Source organism: Magallana gigas, chromosome 8 (assembly GCF_963853765.1).
Source record: "Magallana gigas chromosome 8, xbMagGiga1.1, whole genome shotgun sequence".
Classification (NCBI taxonomy): domain Eukaryota; kingdom Metazoa; phylum Mollusca; class Bivalvia; order Ostreida; family Ostreidae; genus Magallana; species Magallana gigas.
Genome location: NC_088860.1, coordinates 46768895 through 46787836, shown reverse-complemented (window position 1 = coordinate 46787836; position 18942 = coordinate 46768895). Strand labels below are relative to the sequence as shown.

Below are 18942 nucleotides of genomic sequence, written 5' to 3'. Positions count from 1 at the left end.
TGATACACAAAAGCATACCAGGAATGTTTCAAATACTGATAAGATTTTCAGAGCTGACTTACTCGTGAGGCCTCCATGTTTTTGATCCACTTGATGGCCTGACCTTGAGGGTCCACCATCAGGGGCCACCGATTAGATGAGGTCACGATGACTCCATTCTCCGTGGAGAAGGCATCGCTAGGCAACCCCTGGATGTTCCAGTCCCTGACCTGGGTCGGCTTGGCCATGAACTCACAGAAATTGAAGTTTGGTGCACAGGGAATTCCCAGCTTACGAACCTGTCAATTACAACAATTCTGTCATTTTAAAATGCAAAATATAGGACAAGCAGGTTCAAGTAAAACAAACAAAACCAGGTTAAACCTGCCTCAAAGTTCAATGCATCGAATTGCAACCTTCATATGAAAACAATTATCATCAATAAACACTTAAGTCAAATTTCCATAACTGTTAACAAAAATGTCCTCCAATCAGTTCATCCAGATCTTGAATTCACTGTTTACAATTTTCACACAGTACCTCCTCAATCCACTTCTTCTGGACCAGTTCGTCTCTGTAGTTGGACAAGAAGGGCCCCATGTAGGACATGAAGGCAGCGGCCATTAGGCAGTCTCCAGAGAGGTAGCCCATTCTCTCCTCCAGATCCTAAAGAGTTATACAAATTCCAGATTAGTTAAGGTACAAAATATATCAACATAACTCTCTTGAATCAAACCTACAAATGACATAAGCTTAAAGAAGACAGTGGTACATAGTAAGGCAGACCAGTTGATACAATGGTAGATAGATAGACTGGTAGATTGACTGATAAACTGATACATATAGTTAGTCACAGACCAGTTAATACAATGGTAGATAGATAGACAGGTAGATTGATTGATAAACTGATACATATAGTTAGTCACAGATCAGTTAATACAATGGTAGATAGATAGACTGGTAGATTGATTGATAAACTGATACATATAGTTAGTCACAGACCAGTCGTTACATTGGTGGAAACAATGGTTGATAATGGTACTAGATCCACCAGTAGATAGAGTGGTATACAGTGGTACACAGAATGGTAGACGGAGTAGTAGTAGACAGAATGGAAGACCATGGTTGACAATATGGTAGATAGAGTATACAGTATGTAGACAAAATGGTAGGCAGAGTGGTATACAGAATGGTAGACAGACTACTAGTGGCATTACCTTGACAGTCTCCTGCCAGCGCTCCTTCTCGCCGGCGAGTCCAGACATGAGTTTGGTGGCTCGCTCCAACATGAGCTCAGTGTACTCGGCCTTCCTCTTGAGCTCCTCCTTCTGAGCCAGCTTCTCGTCATACTGCTGCTTCAACTCAGCCATCTTGGCTTCAACCTGTTAATAATTTAAATTCCTTTAATTAAATATAGATTGGATATAGATAGTCAGTTCAGCCACATGCATGCCATGCAGTTTGTAATAGTACGCAATAATAGTCATTCTAAATCTCAAGCAATATACTGTCTTCCTGTTTCTACGACAACATACACCACACTTCTGACACACACTTTCACTTTACCTCAGCGAGCTTGGCTTTAGCGTCAGCCAGTGCGTCCTGTTTCTCCTTGAGCTGTGACATGGCAGCGTTCAGTCTCTGTTTCTTGGGCTCCACTACTCTGTAAACACGTCCATACACCTCCATGGCCCTGACCCACATACACAGGGACTTAGCTGCCCCAGACACGCGCCCAATGATGTCCGGCTGGAAGTCTGACTGGGAGCAGTAACTCCCGATCTTCTTCAGGACACGGTCCGAAATGTTGTCCTTGTCAAAGTTCATCAACTGCTTGATGAAGGTAGACTCTCCTGTATAATTATAAAAAAAGAAATTCAATCATTGCAACTTTTTGAATAAACTGGATATTAAAATCTGTTTCATCATTCTCCGTATGGTACGAAGAATTCTATTGGCTGGAGATAGGTCACATGATAGAAAGAAAATAGAGAAGGATATGACAACATTACAACATTTATTGAAATAACAACACCTTCAAGTTGTTCATTAGGTTAAGAAAGACGTTTACTGAATAGATTTTAATAACTGACAGAAAAAATCTATCTAAGGTAATCTGTTCAGTCTGGCGTTGTAATAAATTGTTTGAGCACTGACTAATTAAGCTGTCTCTTGGCCTTTCTATACATTACAACCATTGTATTACAAGCATTTTGGGGGCTGTGAGTTAATTCAATCACTGACCAAGCTGTCTTTTTGCTTCCCTATACATAAGAATATATTATATTTATTGTATAGAATTATTTGTGTATAGCTTTGTTGAGTACTGACCAAGCTGTCTCTTGGCCTCAGCCCAGGTCGGCTCGCTGCCCCTCAGAATCATCACAGCCTCCATTACCTTCTCTACCAGCAAGGGCGGACGTCCATACGACTTAATCTCTGTCATGTCCTTCTTGTTTAATGACTCAAGAGCCTGAAAACATTATTGATTCAGTTCTTTATTCACTAGAGTAGGAGATCTTAATACACTTCAGAGAAAGAGAAGTTAATCGGTGTATTTAAGACAAAGACTGTTCCTTGCATGCTCTAGAGACTGGAAAATTGAACAACACATTGCTTATATAACCTCTCTGTTCACCTCAGAAAAGAGCGATTCACTTAAACTAAACAAGTCAAAATAGAGACTGTTCCTTACAGCAATGGCTTCCTGTAGGGCGGGCAGGGCTTCGTCCAGATCGTGCTGAGCCAGATCGGCCATGTGTTGACACTTGGTCTCTTCCTCTGCAATCCTTTCTCCCTTCTGAGCCACAGACTGAAAGACAAATTCAAAAGACTTGTTTATCAAGTTGTTGACAAAATCAAAAGATTTGTTTATCAAGTTGTTGACATAATCTTTAAGAGGGACTTATTTATTCTTTTTGTATTTCCTACTTAAAATCATACTGTTCACATATTAGTCATTTTTGGTGGAGAGGTGCCTCTACCATAAATGCAGAGATAAATTACTGACGTGAATATTTATGAATGTATTGATTTACTAGTTAAATTAAATTTCTTTCTTTGAATGTTGAAGCCTTTTTCTTCAAAATCTACACTATGACACCAGACAGTTATTTAGCCCCCGTTACCTTCTGTTGTTCGTCGGCCTCTCGTTTCTGCTGTACAATGATCACCAGGTATTCGTCACACTGCTTCTGGAACTGGGCCACCTTCGTCTTCGCGTCCTCCAGCTCGATCGACATCTTCTCCACTTTCTGTCTCGTGTCGTCTATCTTACTCAGACCGTTCCTCAGTTTGTCAGCTGCTCCTCCCAACTCGTTCTTCTTGTCAAACAGCAGTCTAAGAAATCACATCATAACAAAACATAAACCTTTTTGTAAAATGATTCTGTAATTTTTTTAGTTCCAAAAAGATTGGCAGGACTTTTATTCATTTTACAGGCAATACACATATTTTACTGAACCAAATATAATTTCAGTATCAAAGAGAAAACTTCACGTCTACTGATCCCTGTCAATGGAAATTTACAGTTTCACTATATTTTGTCAATTACTTCACAACTGCACACGTTTCCGAAATTCAATATGAGATTTATGACGAGAATAAATTGTATACTTCTTGTATCCAGACACCAGTTCCAGATAGTTGGTCGGAGTGACGTAGTTATGTCTGCGGAGCTCCGCCAACATCCTCTTGGAGTACTCCGATACAGACTTGTGCATCACAGAGAACATCTTGGCTAACGATGGCTTCAGTTTGTCCTGAAATTGAAAGAACTCTCGATTAGTCCAGTTTTTTATTATGTATATGAAATATTTTGTAGGATAAGACACATCATTAACTGAATAATTTTTTATATCAAAGGGGCATGGTCACGATTTTGGTCATTTTTTTCCTTCTGATTTTAATATTTGCAATGCTTCAGTAAGACATTTTCAATAGGCAACCAAAATTTGAGACAGTGTCATTCGTTGAGTTATAAGCGAGTTACAGAGCTTGAAATTCTTTGCTATGCAAACAAGGCTTTTTTTTATATTTTAAATGTTAAAGTTGAAAATTCCAGTTGTAGACCTAAAATGAATGTGTTAAACGTTAGAAACTCTTTAATTATGCTTAAAATAAATAAAAAGATGGACAAATCAGGTTGAAAAAGATTTTTTACTGGTATATTGAACCCATGTAAACAAAAACAGGGCACGAGCCTAATTGTTTACTTGACAACGAAATTGTCAGCCCTGTATCTTGGTTATAACTCCACGGATGACTCTCAAATTTCAATTGATCAGTTATTTAGAAATGCATTTCTAAAGCATTGTAAATAATAGAAACAGAAATATAGAATTTGACCAAAATCGTGACCATGCCCCTTAAAGAGTATTTGGTAATGAAAAAAAGTTGTCATTAACATTAGTATAAAAGTTAAAAACTAGTCTCTCTTCTATGGGGTATTGATAAAAGGATAATATGCTGATAGAATATTGACATCCTGGCAGGATCTTGTTTTGGGGGAGACATAACCTCATCCACAGATTAGCATGATCTTATTGCACAGTGAGGCCGAGACCTTGACAATTACTTTACTCTTTCCTTTGACTCCAAAGAGAAGATTTTGGCAAGATCTTATTTTGGGGTCATTAGATTTAACCCCTCCTCTTACCCCTGAGAGAAACTTGTCACTAAGCATTACCTCCTCCTCTGACCCCAGAGAGATCTCACTCAGGTACTTGTCTGCCACCTCCAGAAGGGCGTCGGCCGGCCATTCACTGAACCAGTCAATGGTCGTACAGTTCACAAACGCCGGGTACATACGGATACGGTTCCTGGAGAGATCAAAGGTAGATATAATAGCTGTTAAACTAAGATCAACAATTACTTCCCAAGATATCGATCCCAATAAATTCAATGTCTAGTTTCCAAGATTCAAGCTGCCTCAAATATATCAAGGAATGCTGACACAGTAATTAATTTTATTGAAAAAGGAATACCTGTGGGTTTTTTTTTTCATTTTAAAAATGAAAAAGGAAAAAAAATGAGCTATTACCCTTTCCCAAATTAAAATTTAGTCATACCCGTTTGTTTAGTTATTTTTGTGCATAAAAACTAGCGGTAGATTTAAACTTATATTGCGCTAACATATTTTGTTTACTCTCTATAAAAGGTATTTTGAAAAAGTATACGTGAGGTTCTCAGCTCACCTGAAGGGCTCTCCCACTGGACTCATACACAGCACAATGTGCATATTGGCTCGCACTCGCTCGATCAAGTATGCAAAGATGCTCTGAGGGCTGTCGTCTACTCCTTCTTTCTTTGCGATGTCACTCAGAGCATTTCGCACCTGGGATTGTCAAACACAAGATGCACAAAATGAAATGATTGATAGCAAGTCTCTATAGCCAGACCTGCTATGTGTCTGGCTACTCACTGCTAAACATTGTACATCATGTGGTTGCTCTTAGTATATCATTGTCAGGCTGCTTACTTTCTCTTTGCTCTTAAATTAATGTGTTAGTGCATATTTATCCAAACTTAATTACAAAATTCATTTAAAATAATGTGTCTTCCTTCATTTTGATTAATTTAAATGTTTTTTTGCTTTGTAGAAAGTAAAACTCTTTCATTTATATTTTATCTGAAAAATTACATCTTCAATAAATTTAAATTAAAACACAAGTTCTTTATTTACATAACGTAAACGCTGTACCATTGTACAAAGTGCCCGAGCAAAGAGAAAGAAATTTGGTCCGTGTATCATTGGTTTCTGCACTACACAATGCCACAACAACCACCGTATCACACATGGATACTGTAAATGGGGACATTTCCACGCCGATGTACGCAATCATTAACTCAAAATTCATGGGAAAAAACATTTATTTAGCCAAAATATTCATTTGCCGTCAAATCAGCTTGACATTACTTTAAAGAGAATTTACATTCACCACTATAAGTTTTTGCATTTTTTTTTCCAGACAGATCTGCGTAATTCTATCAATTTGTGGAAATACACAAGTTTACAGTATCCGTCGGTGATCAGACTTGTCCACCTGACCACCAATCAAATCCGAGTAAATAGATGAACACGCTAAACTACTGTGTCAATAGATTAATCATTCTCCATCAATTAACACTGATTAACAAACATTTCAAATGTCAATCTCTGCATTTCAAAACACAGCTATTAATTGCTTCACAACATATGTGCATTAAAACACAAAAAGCCATCAATCCAATTTCTTCTGGGGTTTTTTAATATTAACTTGAATCAACATAATAAATTATTGCTGAATGATAAATGAATCAAATCAAATTTTTTGCAATTTCATATATATTTTTAGTCTTTTGATGAGTTAATATTAATAAACATTCTGAGTGTGGGACCAGAGGGACCAGTGATTCTGAGTCTCCTTGTGTGTATTCAATACAAGAAGACACTAAACCTACCATGTTTAGCAATTTTTTATATCTTTAATGAGAGTAAATTGATTAACTAACATTAGTTAATCAATCAATAAAGAAACAATTTCCTTCAGATGAGTATCGCACATAAGAAATTATTGTGTTGGTTGTTTATCATAATTATTGTTGTTAAACATGTTTCCAACTGAATCATTAGAAATGGTAGGTTAGTGTCTTATGAAGCGGTGAGACCCACACAGGTGGTGCCTATGTGGAACCTACACAGTGGTGCCTAGAGTGGAACCACACAATGGTGCCTAAAGGGGAACCATACAGGTGGTGCCTATGGGGAACCCACACAGGTGGTGCCTATGTGATACCCATATGGCAGTGCCTATGTAGGACCCAACACAGCTGTGCCTATGTGAGACCCACACAGTGGTGTGTATAATACCTCCTCAAACTCGTCTGGCTTGTACAGGTTGGGAACCTCCCCACTGCTTAGGACGTTGTTGATGTCCTCAAGGAACCCTTCCTCTACGACCTGGGTGTCATTGAAGATGAACACGGATGTCTTGTTGTCTACGCCTGCCTGCCAGTACAACCGCTTTAGATCTACAACCACAAATAATGGTGGATCTGTGACATCAACAACTAAATGCTATTATTTGTTTTCTATGATATATACCCTCTCTGAATTTGTTTTTGCTGGTTAAGTTCAAGTAACCATGAAATTTATCATCTCTGGAAATTTTGTTTGTGGCAGTGATCACTGTCCTCAATACTCACCGTCTCTGAACTTGTTTTTGCGGTAGTTTTGGTGTTCTAAATACTCACCGTCTCTGAACTCGTTTTTGCGGTAGTTTTGGTGTTCTAAATACTCACCGTCTCTAAACTCGTTTTTGCGGTAGTTTTGGTGTCCTAAATACTCACCGTCTCTGAACTCGTTTTTGCGGTAGTGTTTGGTGACCTCGATCTGGAAGGTTGTGTATTCACAGATGTAGGCAGAGAGTCGGGTCAAACTCTGACGTCCACTGCCTCCAATACCGATCAGCAACATGTTCCCCCGCGGCTGTCTGATCACTCGGACAATCTTGGACACTAATAGAGACAACAAATCAAATCATTCGACAATGTGTTGAAAAGACCTCAAGAAATACATTACAAGCAGAAGAGGTAAGCTATTCTTTGTTAGTATTAGAATAAGTGTCAATCATTTCGTACTTAATTGTACTCCTTATTCAAAGAGTCATCATTTATTATAAGTTTACCATAATTAAACAATAAAACCATCAAACAAAATCATTGCAAATCTTCTGGATCAAATTCCTTTCATTTTACAACTCTTCTCAAAATATTTTATATTCAACATTATTAAAGTTGGAATGCAGATTTTTTGGTTAAAATATTGTTAATAGCCTCCTGAATATGTCATTAAGTAAGTTACTGAGATGGGCGTGTACCGTGTTCGATGGCATCCCTGAAGAGCACCAGGTCCATATTGATGACCCCTGGGGTACTGTTGTACTCCTCCAGGAAGTCTGTCATCTGCTTCTTCAGCTGGCTGATGTCCTGAATGTCCTCGTACACGTTGTCAGGGTTCATATAGTCACCTGTGTACAAAAAACATCATAACTTCTTTATAAAAGTGTTTGGACATGTAATTTTAGAAAGTGTTTGTCAGTACTCTCAGTACCTTGATTACTTGCAAAATAGGGAGCTGCTATTTAGAACAGATGTTGTTATTTTTCAGTACTCTCAGTACGTTGATTACTCACCAAATATGGGTGGCTGTGTGTTGGGACAGATGTTGTGGTAGATAGTTTGTCAGTACTCTCAGTACGTTGATTACTCACCAAATATAAGTGGCTGTGTTTTGGGACAGATGTTGTAGTAGACAGTTTGTCAGTACTCTCAGTACGTTGATTACCCACCAAATATGGGTGGCTGTTTGTTGGGACAGATGTTGTGGTAGATAGTTTGTCAGTACTCTCAGTACGTTGATTACTCACCAAATATAAGTGGCTGTGTTTTGGGACAGATGTTGTAGTAGACAGTTTGTCAGTACTCTCAGTACGTTGATTACTCACCAACTATAAGTGGCTGTGTTTTGGGACAGATGTTGTGGTAGATAGTTTGTCAGTACTTTCAGTACGTTGATTACTCACCAAATATAAGTGGCTGTGTTTTGGGACAGATGTTGTAGTAGATAGTTTGTCAGTACTCTCAGTACGTTGATTACTAACCAAATATAAGTGGCTGTGTTTTTGGACAGATGTTGTGGTAGATAGTTTGTCAGTACTCTCAGTACTTTGATTACCCACCAAATATGGGTGGCTATTTGTTGGGACAGATGTTGTGGTAGATAGTTTGTCAGTACTCTCAGTACGTTGATTACCCACCAAATATGGGTGGCTGCTTGTTGGGACAGTAGTTTGTCAGTATTTTCAGTATGTTGATTACTCACCAAATATGGGTGGCTGCTTGTTGGGACAGTAGTTTGTCAGTACTTTCAGTATGTTGATTACTCACCAAATATGGGTGGCTGTTTGTTGGGACAGATGTTGTGGTACGTCTGATCAAACAGAGTTCCCAGCTTCTCTGTCATGATGTTGATAAATGTCTCCGTGTCTTTCTCCTCGACCAGACGGTCAGAAAACACCCTGAGAATAAACAGAACTTAAACTCAAAAACGTAAAAACATCATCTATAGATTCATCTACCGTATTCCCTTCCAGATTATTTCCCCAGCTAATAATATACATGCACAGTTCAGCTTTTGGTTGTGTAACTCAATTTTTGTTATTTAATATACAGTAAAGCACGGTTATAACGAACACACTTATAATGAATTGACGCTTACAGCAATTTGAGTGATTTTCTTTCCCTATGACTTTCTTACATATTGTAAACTTGACTGATACAACGAATTATGCTTATAAAGAAGTAAAATTGCCCGTTTCTGGCACTTCGTTATAAGTGTGTTTTACTGTAATTAACATATTTTTTTAATTCAGAGCAAGCTTTGCCCTCTATCACAGTTTAATTCAAACCACAAATTTCACTATTTCAATTAAGATAGTTACCATGCACAAATATTTTTTTTTAGTGGGGGGGGGGGGGGGAGGGGGAGGGGGGAATGGTGATGTTGATGGCTCTATGTTTGTTAAAGTTTATCAGTACAAAATGGGTCTAGGGTCAGCACTTAGTGGAAGCGCCAGGCCAGCAAGCACTGTGAGCTATAAAGACAACATCTCCGCTGTAAGGGGGAGGGGGTCTGTGTGTTGGGTGCACAATTACCTGAAGCATTCATGGATCCAGAGTCGAGTCATGGCGTGCTTTGTATCGTGGAAGTCTTTGTGAGCTCTCAGTAAACCTTGGAATATCTGTAAAATAAAATATAAATCTTTCCTTCACAAAGCCTAACAATAAAAGTCGTTGAGTGAACACAGATGGAGGCCTATTAAGTGTACCTTGGAGATGTCCCTGAGGTTGAAGAGGTAGTGTATCTTGGTGGGTGTGGGCAGGAACTTCTGGACGACCGCCTCGTACATCTCGATGGTGGCCTGGGTCATGATGTCTCCGATTGGCTTCACCTCCTCCTCAAAGTCCTGAAGCTTCTGGTTGATCATGCTGCCAAAGATTCGCTTGATCTGGGACTCCTGTTATACACATAGAAATAATTATAGAGAGATAAAACATATCTGGAATTTTATTATTAATGCACACACAGAGAATAAAAGATCTTGTTTATAAAACCTGAAGATTTTCCAAACAAACCTTGCACACAACATAATTGAGCATTTACTACGGGTAACCTTGTACATTTAGGATGTGATACACGTATATTTACATTTTCCAGTGTCTTCGCCTGTGATAACACTACGTATCGATTTTGTACTATATAACCCATAATACAAATGACACCAAATCGAGGCGCCAGCGGGGTTTGCTTATCTATCATTTAAATAATTATATAATGGTACGATGGCTTAAAATTATATAAATATAAGTAATAAGGAATCATTCTTTGAATATTATGAGATAATAATTTCGGTCGGGTTGTGATCAAATCTATCATAAAGCCCTTCGGGCTTTATTGGATTTGATCACACCCCGACCGAAATTATCACCTCATAATACTAAAAGAATGATTCCTTATTTAATGGTACAGTAAGAAGAGAACTTACGTGTGGGAAGGTCATGTTGATGAGGTTAAAGCGACTCTGTAATCGTCTGGAGATGACCATTCTGCCACCACCGGGCGGTCCCATACCCGCCAACAGGAACATGTCCTACAAACACCAAAACAGTAGAAAAAATTAAATATAATTATTTTATCATTCGCAGAAATTGATATAACTGGGTGGGAGACTGTATAGAGGGTATTGGTAGTCAGGTTCTACATTGATGTTTAGTTCAAGAGAAGATAAAAGTCCACTGACCTTGATGTACTTCTGAGTCTGTTTCTCGCGGTCGTACCAGAAGCCGTAGTCCAGCCACAGCTTCATCAGTTCCAGAGGCGGCTGCGAGCCGAACGTGTCCTTGGCCGGCATGTTGAAGTCGTCCATGAAGGTCAGGAGCTTCTTACCCCCGATCGGGACGTACACACCCTTGGTTCTCTTCTCCACGCGGCTCTCTATGATGTCCTGTACATTGTTGGAGGAAGTCTACAATAGAGAATATCACAGTTTATTCTCTGCTTCTTTAATCACATCAATTCAACCCAATGCTCGAAAAAAAATTTCAAAAGGGACTATTTTCTTGCTCATCTGTTTGAATCTTATCCCACTTACAACATTTTATGATTAACCACTTGACATGCAACTGTACAGGCACATGCCTAAGCGAACATTTGACATACCTAAGCAAACATTTGACATACCTGAGAAGATATTTTGACATACATGAGAGTACATTTTGACGTACCTGACATGTTGACATACCTGATTGGACATGCTGACATACCTGAGCAGACATGTTATACATACCTGAGCTGACATGTTAATGTACCTAAACAGACATGGTGACATACCTGAGCGGACATGTTAATGAACCAGTGTGGACATGCTGACATACCTAAACAGACATGTTGACATACCTGAGCGGACATGTTAATGAACCAGTGTGGACATGCTGACATACCTAAACAGACATGTTGACATACCTGCGCGGACATGTTAACGTACCTGAGCAGACATTTTGACATACATGAGCAGACATGTTAGCTTACCTGAGCGGACATGTTGACATACCTGAGCAGACACGTTGACATACCTGAGAAGACATGTTTACGTACCTGTGCGGACATGTTGACGGTCAGGAAGCTGTAGACTTTGGGGTCCAGCTTGGTCAGTGTGTTCTCCACCATGGAGGTTTTCCCAGTTCCCACGGGACCGACCACCATCACCGGATTGAAGGATCGGACGAGGGCAGTCACTAGATACTGGTAGCGGACCGTGTCCACAGTGGGGACGATCAGCTTGAAAAACGGCACACTGTAAGGAAGAGGGCAGGAATTACATGTCGTATATCTTGGTCCTCAACAAATTACCTTGATTTCAGAGTAAATTGTTGTTGACTTTTTATATGAAAATGATATGAACACAGAAGTATCTGGAGGCAGCAGTGCCTTACTTTTGTTGGTACTTCCAGCCCGTCTTGAGTTTTTCCTCCCAGTGGACCCAGGTCTTGCCCTTGGGGTCGACGTAGTACTCGTATATCATGTCTTTGTTGGGGAAGGTTCCCTCCATCTCGCGGATGTAGTTGTCAATCTTCTTCCGTCCGTCCTCGTCCACGGAGGCACAGATCGACCAGATCATACAGAACTGGAACCACAGCTCCACCATCCGTGTGAAGTTCTCGCTGTCATGAGGATCCACCTACAATCAAAGTACTGAATGTACTGACAGGGAAAATGGTACTAAAACAAGGAAAGTACAGGTTCTCCAAAATGAGTTTTCTAAACATAACTAACAACCTATCTTCACAAGAGAGAACTCTTAATTAAATTCTCTACTTAACATATTGAAACAATTTTTCTTAAACTGATAGCATACTTAATAATAGCAATCTACACTAATCAAGGTTTTCATTTTTTCATCTTCACATAAACTTGTTTATTTAAGAAAAGAACTCAATGTCTACCCAGGTTATGCGAGTGTAACCTGGGTTGGGGCAGTTTACACTTTATAATCCGTAAAGTGGATTATAAAAAAGCATAAATTGCTCCAACCGAGGTTATACGAGTTTACAACCAGAATTAAATTACAGGTATATACATCTAATGTTATCGTGTTCTTAGAATCAGTAGACTTACCCCATTTTCTACAGTTCCCAAGGAATCAAAGAGTTTACAGAGAGAAGACACCCCGTTCAGCTGAGCGATGGAAATCAACTCCTTGCAGTTCTGCTGTTTGAAGTCTAAAATCTTTACCAGATATTTCTCAAACAGTCGGCGAAGCTCTTCCACAAGGGGCTGATAAAAAGAAAACATCTGGATGTCACAACATGCAATCAAATGAAATTTAAAATTAAAATCTTGAAAAGAGTCTAACATATGAATATATTAACATGAAACAAACAATACATATTTGTCTCTGATGAATCTGTTTGATGAGTATTTTGGCCAAAGTCAACTTGTAATGTTAGATCACCTATTTATAATTTACTTAAATATCTAATTAGAACATCATTGTGTTTTCTTTATGGCATTTTGGTGCCTTAATTTTGTTTTAAACAAAAAGGAAATTTCTATCTCATTATCCTTCTTAAGTTCATGTGTACTAGGCCTGAAGTCTATAAGTGTCAATGTTTTACTGTACGAGGCCTGATGTCTATAAGTGTCAATGTTTTACTGTACTAGGCCTGATGTGTATAAGTGTCAATGTTTTACTGTACTAGGCCTGATGTCTATAAGTGTCAATGTTTTACTGTACTAGGCCTGATGTCTATAAGTGTCAATCTTTTACTGTACTAGGCCTGATGTCTATAAGTGTCAATGTTTAACTGTACTAGGTCTGATGTCTATAAGTGTCAATGTTTTACTGTACTAGGTCTGATGTCTATAAGTGTCAATATTTAACTGTACTAGGCCTGATGTCTATAAGTGTCAATGTTTTACTGTACTAGGCCTGATGTCTATAAGTGTCAATATTTAACTGTACTAGGCCTGATGTCTATAAGTGTCAATGTTTTACTGTACTAGGTCTGATGTCTATAAGTGTCAATGTTTTACTGTACTAGGCCTGATGTCTATAAGTGTCAATATTTAACTGTACTAGGCCTGATGTCTATAAGTGTCAATGTTTTACTGTACTAGGTCTGATGTCTATAAGTGTCAATGTTTTACTGTACTAGGCCTGATGTCTATAAGTGTCAATATTTAACTGTACTAGGCCTGATGTCTATAAGTGTCAATGTTTTACTGTACTAGGCCTGATGTCTATAAGTGTCAATGTTTAACTGTACTAGGCCTGATGTGTATAAGTGTCAATGTTTTACTGTACTAGGCCTGATGTCTATAAGTGTCAATATTTAACTGTACTAGGCCTGATGTCTATAAGTGTCAATGTTTTACTGTACGAGGCCTGATGTCTATAAGTGGCAATCTTTTACTGTACTAGGCCTGATGTCTATAAGTGTCAATGTTTTACTGTACTAGGCCTGATGTCTATAAGAGTCAATGTTTTACTGTACTAGGCCTGATGTGTATAAGTGTCAATGTTTAACTGTACTAGGCCTGATGTGTATGAGTGTCAATGTTTTACTGTACTAGGCCTGATGTCTATAAGTGTCAATGTTTTACTGTACTAGGCCTGATGTGTATAAGTGTCAATGTTTAACTGTACTAGGCCTGATGTCTATAAGTGTCAATCTTTTACTGTACTAGGTCTGATGTCTATAAGTGTCAATATTTAACTGTACTAGGCCTGATGTCTATAAGTGTCAATCTTTTACTGTACTAGGCCTGATGTCTATAAGTGTCAATGTTTTACTGTACTAGGCCTGATGTCTATAAGTGTCAATGTTTTACTGTACTAGGTCTGATGTCTATAAGTGTCAATGTTACTGTACTAGGCCTGATGTGTATAAGTGTCAATATTTTACTGTACTAGGCCTGATGTGTATAAGTGTCAACGTTTAACTGTACTAGGCTGATGTCTATAAGTGTCAACGTTTTACTGTACTAGGCTGATGTCTATAAGTGTCAATGTTTTACTGTATTAGGCCTGATGTGTATAAGTGTCAGTGTTTTACTGTACTAGGCCTGATGTGTATAAGTGTCAATGTTTTACTGTATTAGGCCTGATGTGTATAAGTGTCAGTGTTTAACTGTACTAGGCCCAATGTGTAGAAGTGTCAATGTTCAACTGTACTAGGCCTGATGTGTTTAAGTGTCAATGTTTAACTGTACTAGGCCTGATGTGTATAAGTGTCAATGTCTAACTGTACTAGGCCGGATGTGTATAAGTGTTAATGTTTAACTGTATTAGGCCTGATGTGTATAAGTGTCAATGTTTTACTGTACTAGGCCCGATGTGTATAAGTGTCAATGTTTAACTGTACTAGGCCGGATGTGTATAAATGTTAATGTTTAACTGTATTAGGCCTGATGTGTATAAGTGTCAATGTTTTCCTGTACTAGGCCGGATGTGTATAAGTGTTAATGTTTAACTGTATTAGGCCTGATGTGTATAAGTGTCAATGTTTTACTGTACTAGGCTGATGTCTATAAGTGTCAATGTTTAACTGTACTAGGTCTGATGTGTATAAGTGTCAATGTTTTACTGCACTAGGCCTGATGTGTTTAAGTGTCAATGTTTTACTGTACTAGGCCTGATGTGTATAAGTGTCAATGTTTAACTGTACTAGGCCTGATGTCTATAAGTGTCAATGTTTAACTGTACTAGGCCTGATGTGTTTAAGTGTCAATGTTTAACTGCACTAGGCCCGATGTGTATAAGTGTCAATGTTTAACTGTACTAGGCCTGATGTCTATAGGTGTCAATGTTTAACTGTACTAGGCCCGATGTGTATAAGTGTCAATGTTTTACTGCACTAGGCCGGATGTCTATAAGTGTCAATGTTTAACTGCACTAGGCCTGATGTGTATGAGTGTCAACGTTTTACTGTACTAGGCCTGATGTGTATGAGTGTCAACGTTTTACTGTACTAGGCCTGATGTGTATGAGTGTCAACGTTTTACTGTACTAGGCCTGATGTGTATGAGTGTCAACGTTTTACTGTACTAGGCCTGATGTGTATGAGTGTCAACGTTTAACTGTACTAGGCCTGATGTGTATAAGTGTCAACGTTTTACTGTACTAGGCCTGATGTGTATGAGTGTCAACGTTTTACTGTACTAGGCCTGATGTGTATGAGTGTCAACGTTTTACTGTACTAGGCCTGATGTGTATGAGTGTCAACGTTTTACTGTACTAGGCCTGATGTGTATAAGTGTCAACGTTTTACTGTACTAGGCCTGATGTGTATGAGTGTCAACGTTTTACTGTACTAGGCCTGATGTGTATGAGTGTCAACGTTTTACTGTACTAGGCCTGATGTGTATGAGTGTCAACGTTTTACTGTACTAGGCCTGATGTGTATGAGTGTCAACGTTTTACTGTACTAGGCCTGATGTGTATGAGTGTCAACGTTTTACTGTACTAGGCCTGATGTGTATAAGTGTCAACGTTTTACTGTACTAGGCCTGATGTGTATAAGTGTCAACGTTTTACTGTACTAGGCCTGATGTGTATAAGTGTCAACGTTTTACTGTACTAGGCCTGATGTGTATAAGTGTCAACGTTTTACTGTACTAGGCCTGATGTGTATAAGTGTCAATGTTTTACTGTACTAGGCCTAATGTGTATAAGTGTCAATGTTTTACTGTACTAGGCCTGATGTGTATAAGTGTCAATGTTTTACTGTACTAGGCCTGATGTCTATAAGTGTCAATGTTTAACTACCTTGTTGTCCTTCTTCTTCTCCAGCCAGGACTCCACATACGGCTGCCAGCCGATGTCCGCATAGTCCGCGAACACCATCCCACACCGTGACACAGTGGCAGGCGAAGCCACTGCCAGATCCTCCACCTCAAACAACAGGGACACCTGCTCGGGCATCGCGATACGTTCACCGTTAATCAGTGTCAGGATCTTGTTATCGTCCATCACAGAGTTCATGCTCTCGATCCACAGTGTGTCCACTGGTCCGTCAAACACCAGCCACTTCTCGTCCGGCTTCTCATCTATTCAACAGGGAACAATAACTCTATACTCATTCCATATAACTATTAACCATTATGTTTTGCAGCATTAGTTTTGATATGTATCATTCTGTCCTGCATTTTTGAAGATTAAGGAGGCTCTTATTTTTTATGAATTAAAAAACAAATCTTTATCAAAATCTAACAAATAAAAATTTAAATCCTTTGAAGTCATCTAGATTTTAAATGGTTGAATAAGTGATTTGCTAATCCAATATTTAATACTGTAATATCAAAGCCAGATATGATATAGAAATGAGTTAACATAATGGTAGTGCTAGATTCTGACACAGACCTGCACAGGTCTGCCTCATCACGCTGGAGAGGACCCCGTCCGTCCACTCGTTGGTGTTGATGTCAAACTCTCCATACAGCTCCCCTAGAGACAGAGATTTGGGATTCAGAGGGAAGTCCTGGAAATAAGCAAACATCATAAATATAAAATAAAAAGTTATCTGGCTTTTTTAACATTACTTTAAACAAAAAATAATGAACAGTTCTAGTTTGGACACATAAACGTAACTAAATACTTATAAAACTGATCATATTTCAATTATTTGGGAAACTCTTCTCTTTTTTATCTCTTCATTGACAAATTGTTCATTCACTTTCTTTAGGCTAGGCACCAATAATCTTGTTAATCAAATTATGAAACTGATCAGCTTCTACTCCAATCAAGAAAAAAAACAAAACTGACCTTGACTGCCTGATAGGCGGCGCCCTCTTTGTTGAGGCGTGTCATGGACGCCTGTAACATCCTCCAGCAGACGGTCTTCCCGGACTGGGTGTTTCCGACGATCATGACGGAGTGGCGGGAACTCTTGGTCTCGTAGAGCTGGATGATCTTGGTCAGTGTGTAGTTGTTAACCTGCAGACAGTTGGCCTTCAGCTCCTCTGTGATCGCTTTCTTCATCTACAAACAACATAGAAACGCATTAATTTACGAATATTACCCAGTGTATGGTCCTAGTGCGTGTAGTCCCAATCATATAATGTCACTAAAAAAATTGTTAAAATTGCCTACTCTCATTTCAATATATTTAAAAATCATCAATAGGCCATAAACCCTAATTATTCTGTAAATGAGTACCTCTGAGTAGTCAATGGTGGGTGTCTCCACTCCGGGGAACAGATCGGACATGATGCCGTTAAACAGCGGTAGATCCGTGGACGTCAGCTTGGCTACGTTCATGTCCTTCATAGACAGGAGCAGAATCTACAATCAACAATACACTCACAAATACAATAAATACCTTCAAACAATAATTCATAAATACAATAAATAACTACAAACAAACAATAACATGTTAATCAATAAATACTAAAAAATATACCATCCTCATGCGAGGGTTAACATGCATTAACAACAACAGTCAGGTCATGAAGTCAATTTCAGTGAATAGCTTGTCTGATGTCATTTCTATGCACTGGTCCGGACTTGATTTATTTTTTCAAAAGAATTGCAAAATTTGTTCACTGCCAAGTGTCATTTTGTTACAGACCTCCTCGTCTGGCATGGTGGGGTTGGACCTCTTCTTTGAGCCGGCATAGCGGAGCACGGACACCAGGGCTCGGAGTCCGAAGTCGTAGTGGTCCTGTTTTGACAGTTGCTGCTCGGCCAGGGAGTATAGCGTGTACACCTTCTTGGCCAGGACCTGTCAAACGAAAAAACCATGACATTATTAGATGTCCCTACAGTGTCTGTACACCTTGGCCAGGAGCTGTCAAACGTAAAAACCATGACATTATTAGATGTCCCTACAGTGTCTGTAAACCTTGGCCAGGAGCTGTCAAACGTAAAAACCATGACATTATGTCCCTACAGTGTCTGTACACCTTGCTTATTTCATATTATATTGATAGTTATCCATGTATACATGTATTAATATATATATATATTAGAGAAGATTATAAATGTTAATTAGCCTACACAACAGTGACTAATCAATAGTTTATGAAACCAGTATCTACATCAAAGACTATAAATACACAGAGTTTATTACTCACCCTAGTGTTGCCGAAGCCTTCTCCGAACAGAATGATCTCAGAAATCATGCCCGAGTCTGGGACGACCATAGCGATGGGTCGGAACATGGACTTCAAGTTGTCCGGTAACTCCGTTCTACCCGCGTAACCTTGACAACACAGACACAGATATCACACAAGTACATTACTATGTAACAATGTAATAAAACAGAGACAACAAAAACTGTCCTATTCATAATTGTTCAATATTAATTGTTTTTCAAAGATATGAGGTGGAGGTTTGTAATAAGGACTGTATATTTTCGGGCAAA

The 18942-nt window shown here is 38.8% G+C and overlaps 1 protein-coding gene across 1 annotated transcript in view; it reads right to left on the bottom strand.

Moving 5' to 3' along the window:
• Nucleotides 1–18942, bottom strand: part of LOC105329758 (dynein axonemal heavy chain 2) — a 46472-nt gene that overhangs the window by 10117 nt on the left and 17413 nt on the right. The window contains exons 33-59 of the mRNA XM_066069767.1: nucleotides 18653–18780; nucleotides 18148–18300; nucleotides 17736–17861; nucleotides 17343–17558; nucleotides 16941–17058; nucleotides 16347–16627; nucleotides 12695–12853; nucleotides 12013–12257; nucleotides 11675–11873; nucleotides 10821–11045; nucleotides 10566–10670; nucleotides 9849–10037; nucleotides 9676–9761; nucleotides 8908–9038; nucleotides 7839–7988; nucleotides 7309–7476; nucleotides 6830–6990; nucleotides 5175–5314; nucleotides 4667–4799; nucleotides 3595–3740; nucleotides 3108–3318; nucleotides 2675–2791; nucleotides 2311–2452; nucleotides 1546–1832; nucleotides 1197–1361; nucleotides 520–645; nucleotides 63–278 (exon numbers count right to left, since the gene is read on the bottom strand). Coding sequence (XP_065925839.1) covers nucleotides 63–278; nucleotides 520–645; nucleotides 1197–1361; nucleotides 1546–1832; nucleotides 2311–2452; nucleotides 2675–2791; nucleotides 3108–3318; nucleotides 3595–3740; nucleotides 4667–4799; nucleotides 5175–5314; nucleotides 6830–6990; nucleotides 7309–7476; nucleotides 7839–7988; nucleotides 8908–9038; nucleotides 9676–9761; nucleotides 9849–10037; nucleotides 10566–10670; nucleotides 10821–11045; nucleotides 11675–11873; nucleotides 12013–12257; nucleotides 12695–12853; nucleotides 16347–16627; nucleotides 16941–17058; nucleotides 17343–17558; nucleotides 17736–17861; nucleotides 18148–18300; nucleotides 18653–18780 — 4523 coding nt within the window. The remainder of the gene's footprint in view (nucleotides 1–62; nucleotides 279–519; nucleotides 646–1196; nucleotides 1362–1545; nucleotides 1833–2310; nucleotides 2453–2674; nucleotides 2792–3107; nucleotides 3319–3594; nucleotides 3741–4666; nucleotides 4800–5174; nucleotides 5315–6829; nucleotides 6991–7308; nucleotides 7477–7838; nucleotides 7989–8907; nucleotides 9039–9675; nucleotides 9762–9848; nucleotides 10038–10565; nucleotides 10671–10820; nucleotides 11046–11674; nucleotides 11874–12012; nucleotides 12258–12694; nucleotides 12854–16346; nucleotides 16628–16940; nucleotides 17059–17342; nucleotides 17559–17735; nucleotides 17862–18147; nucleotides 18301–18652; nucleotides 18781–18942) is intronic.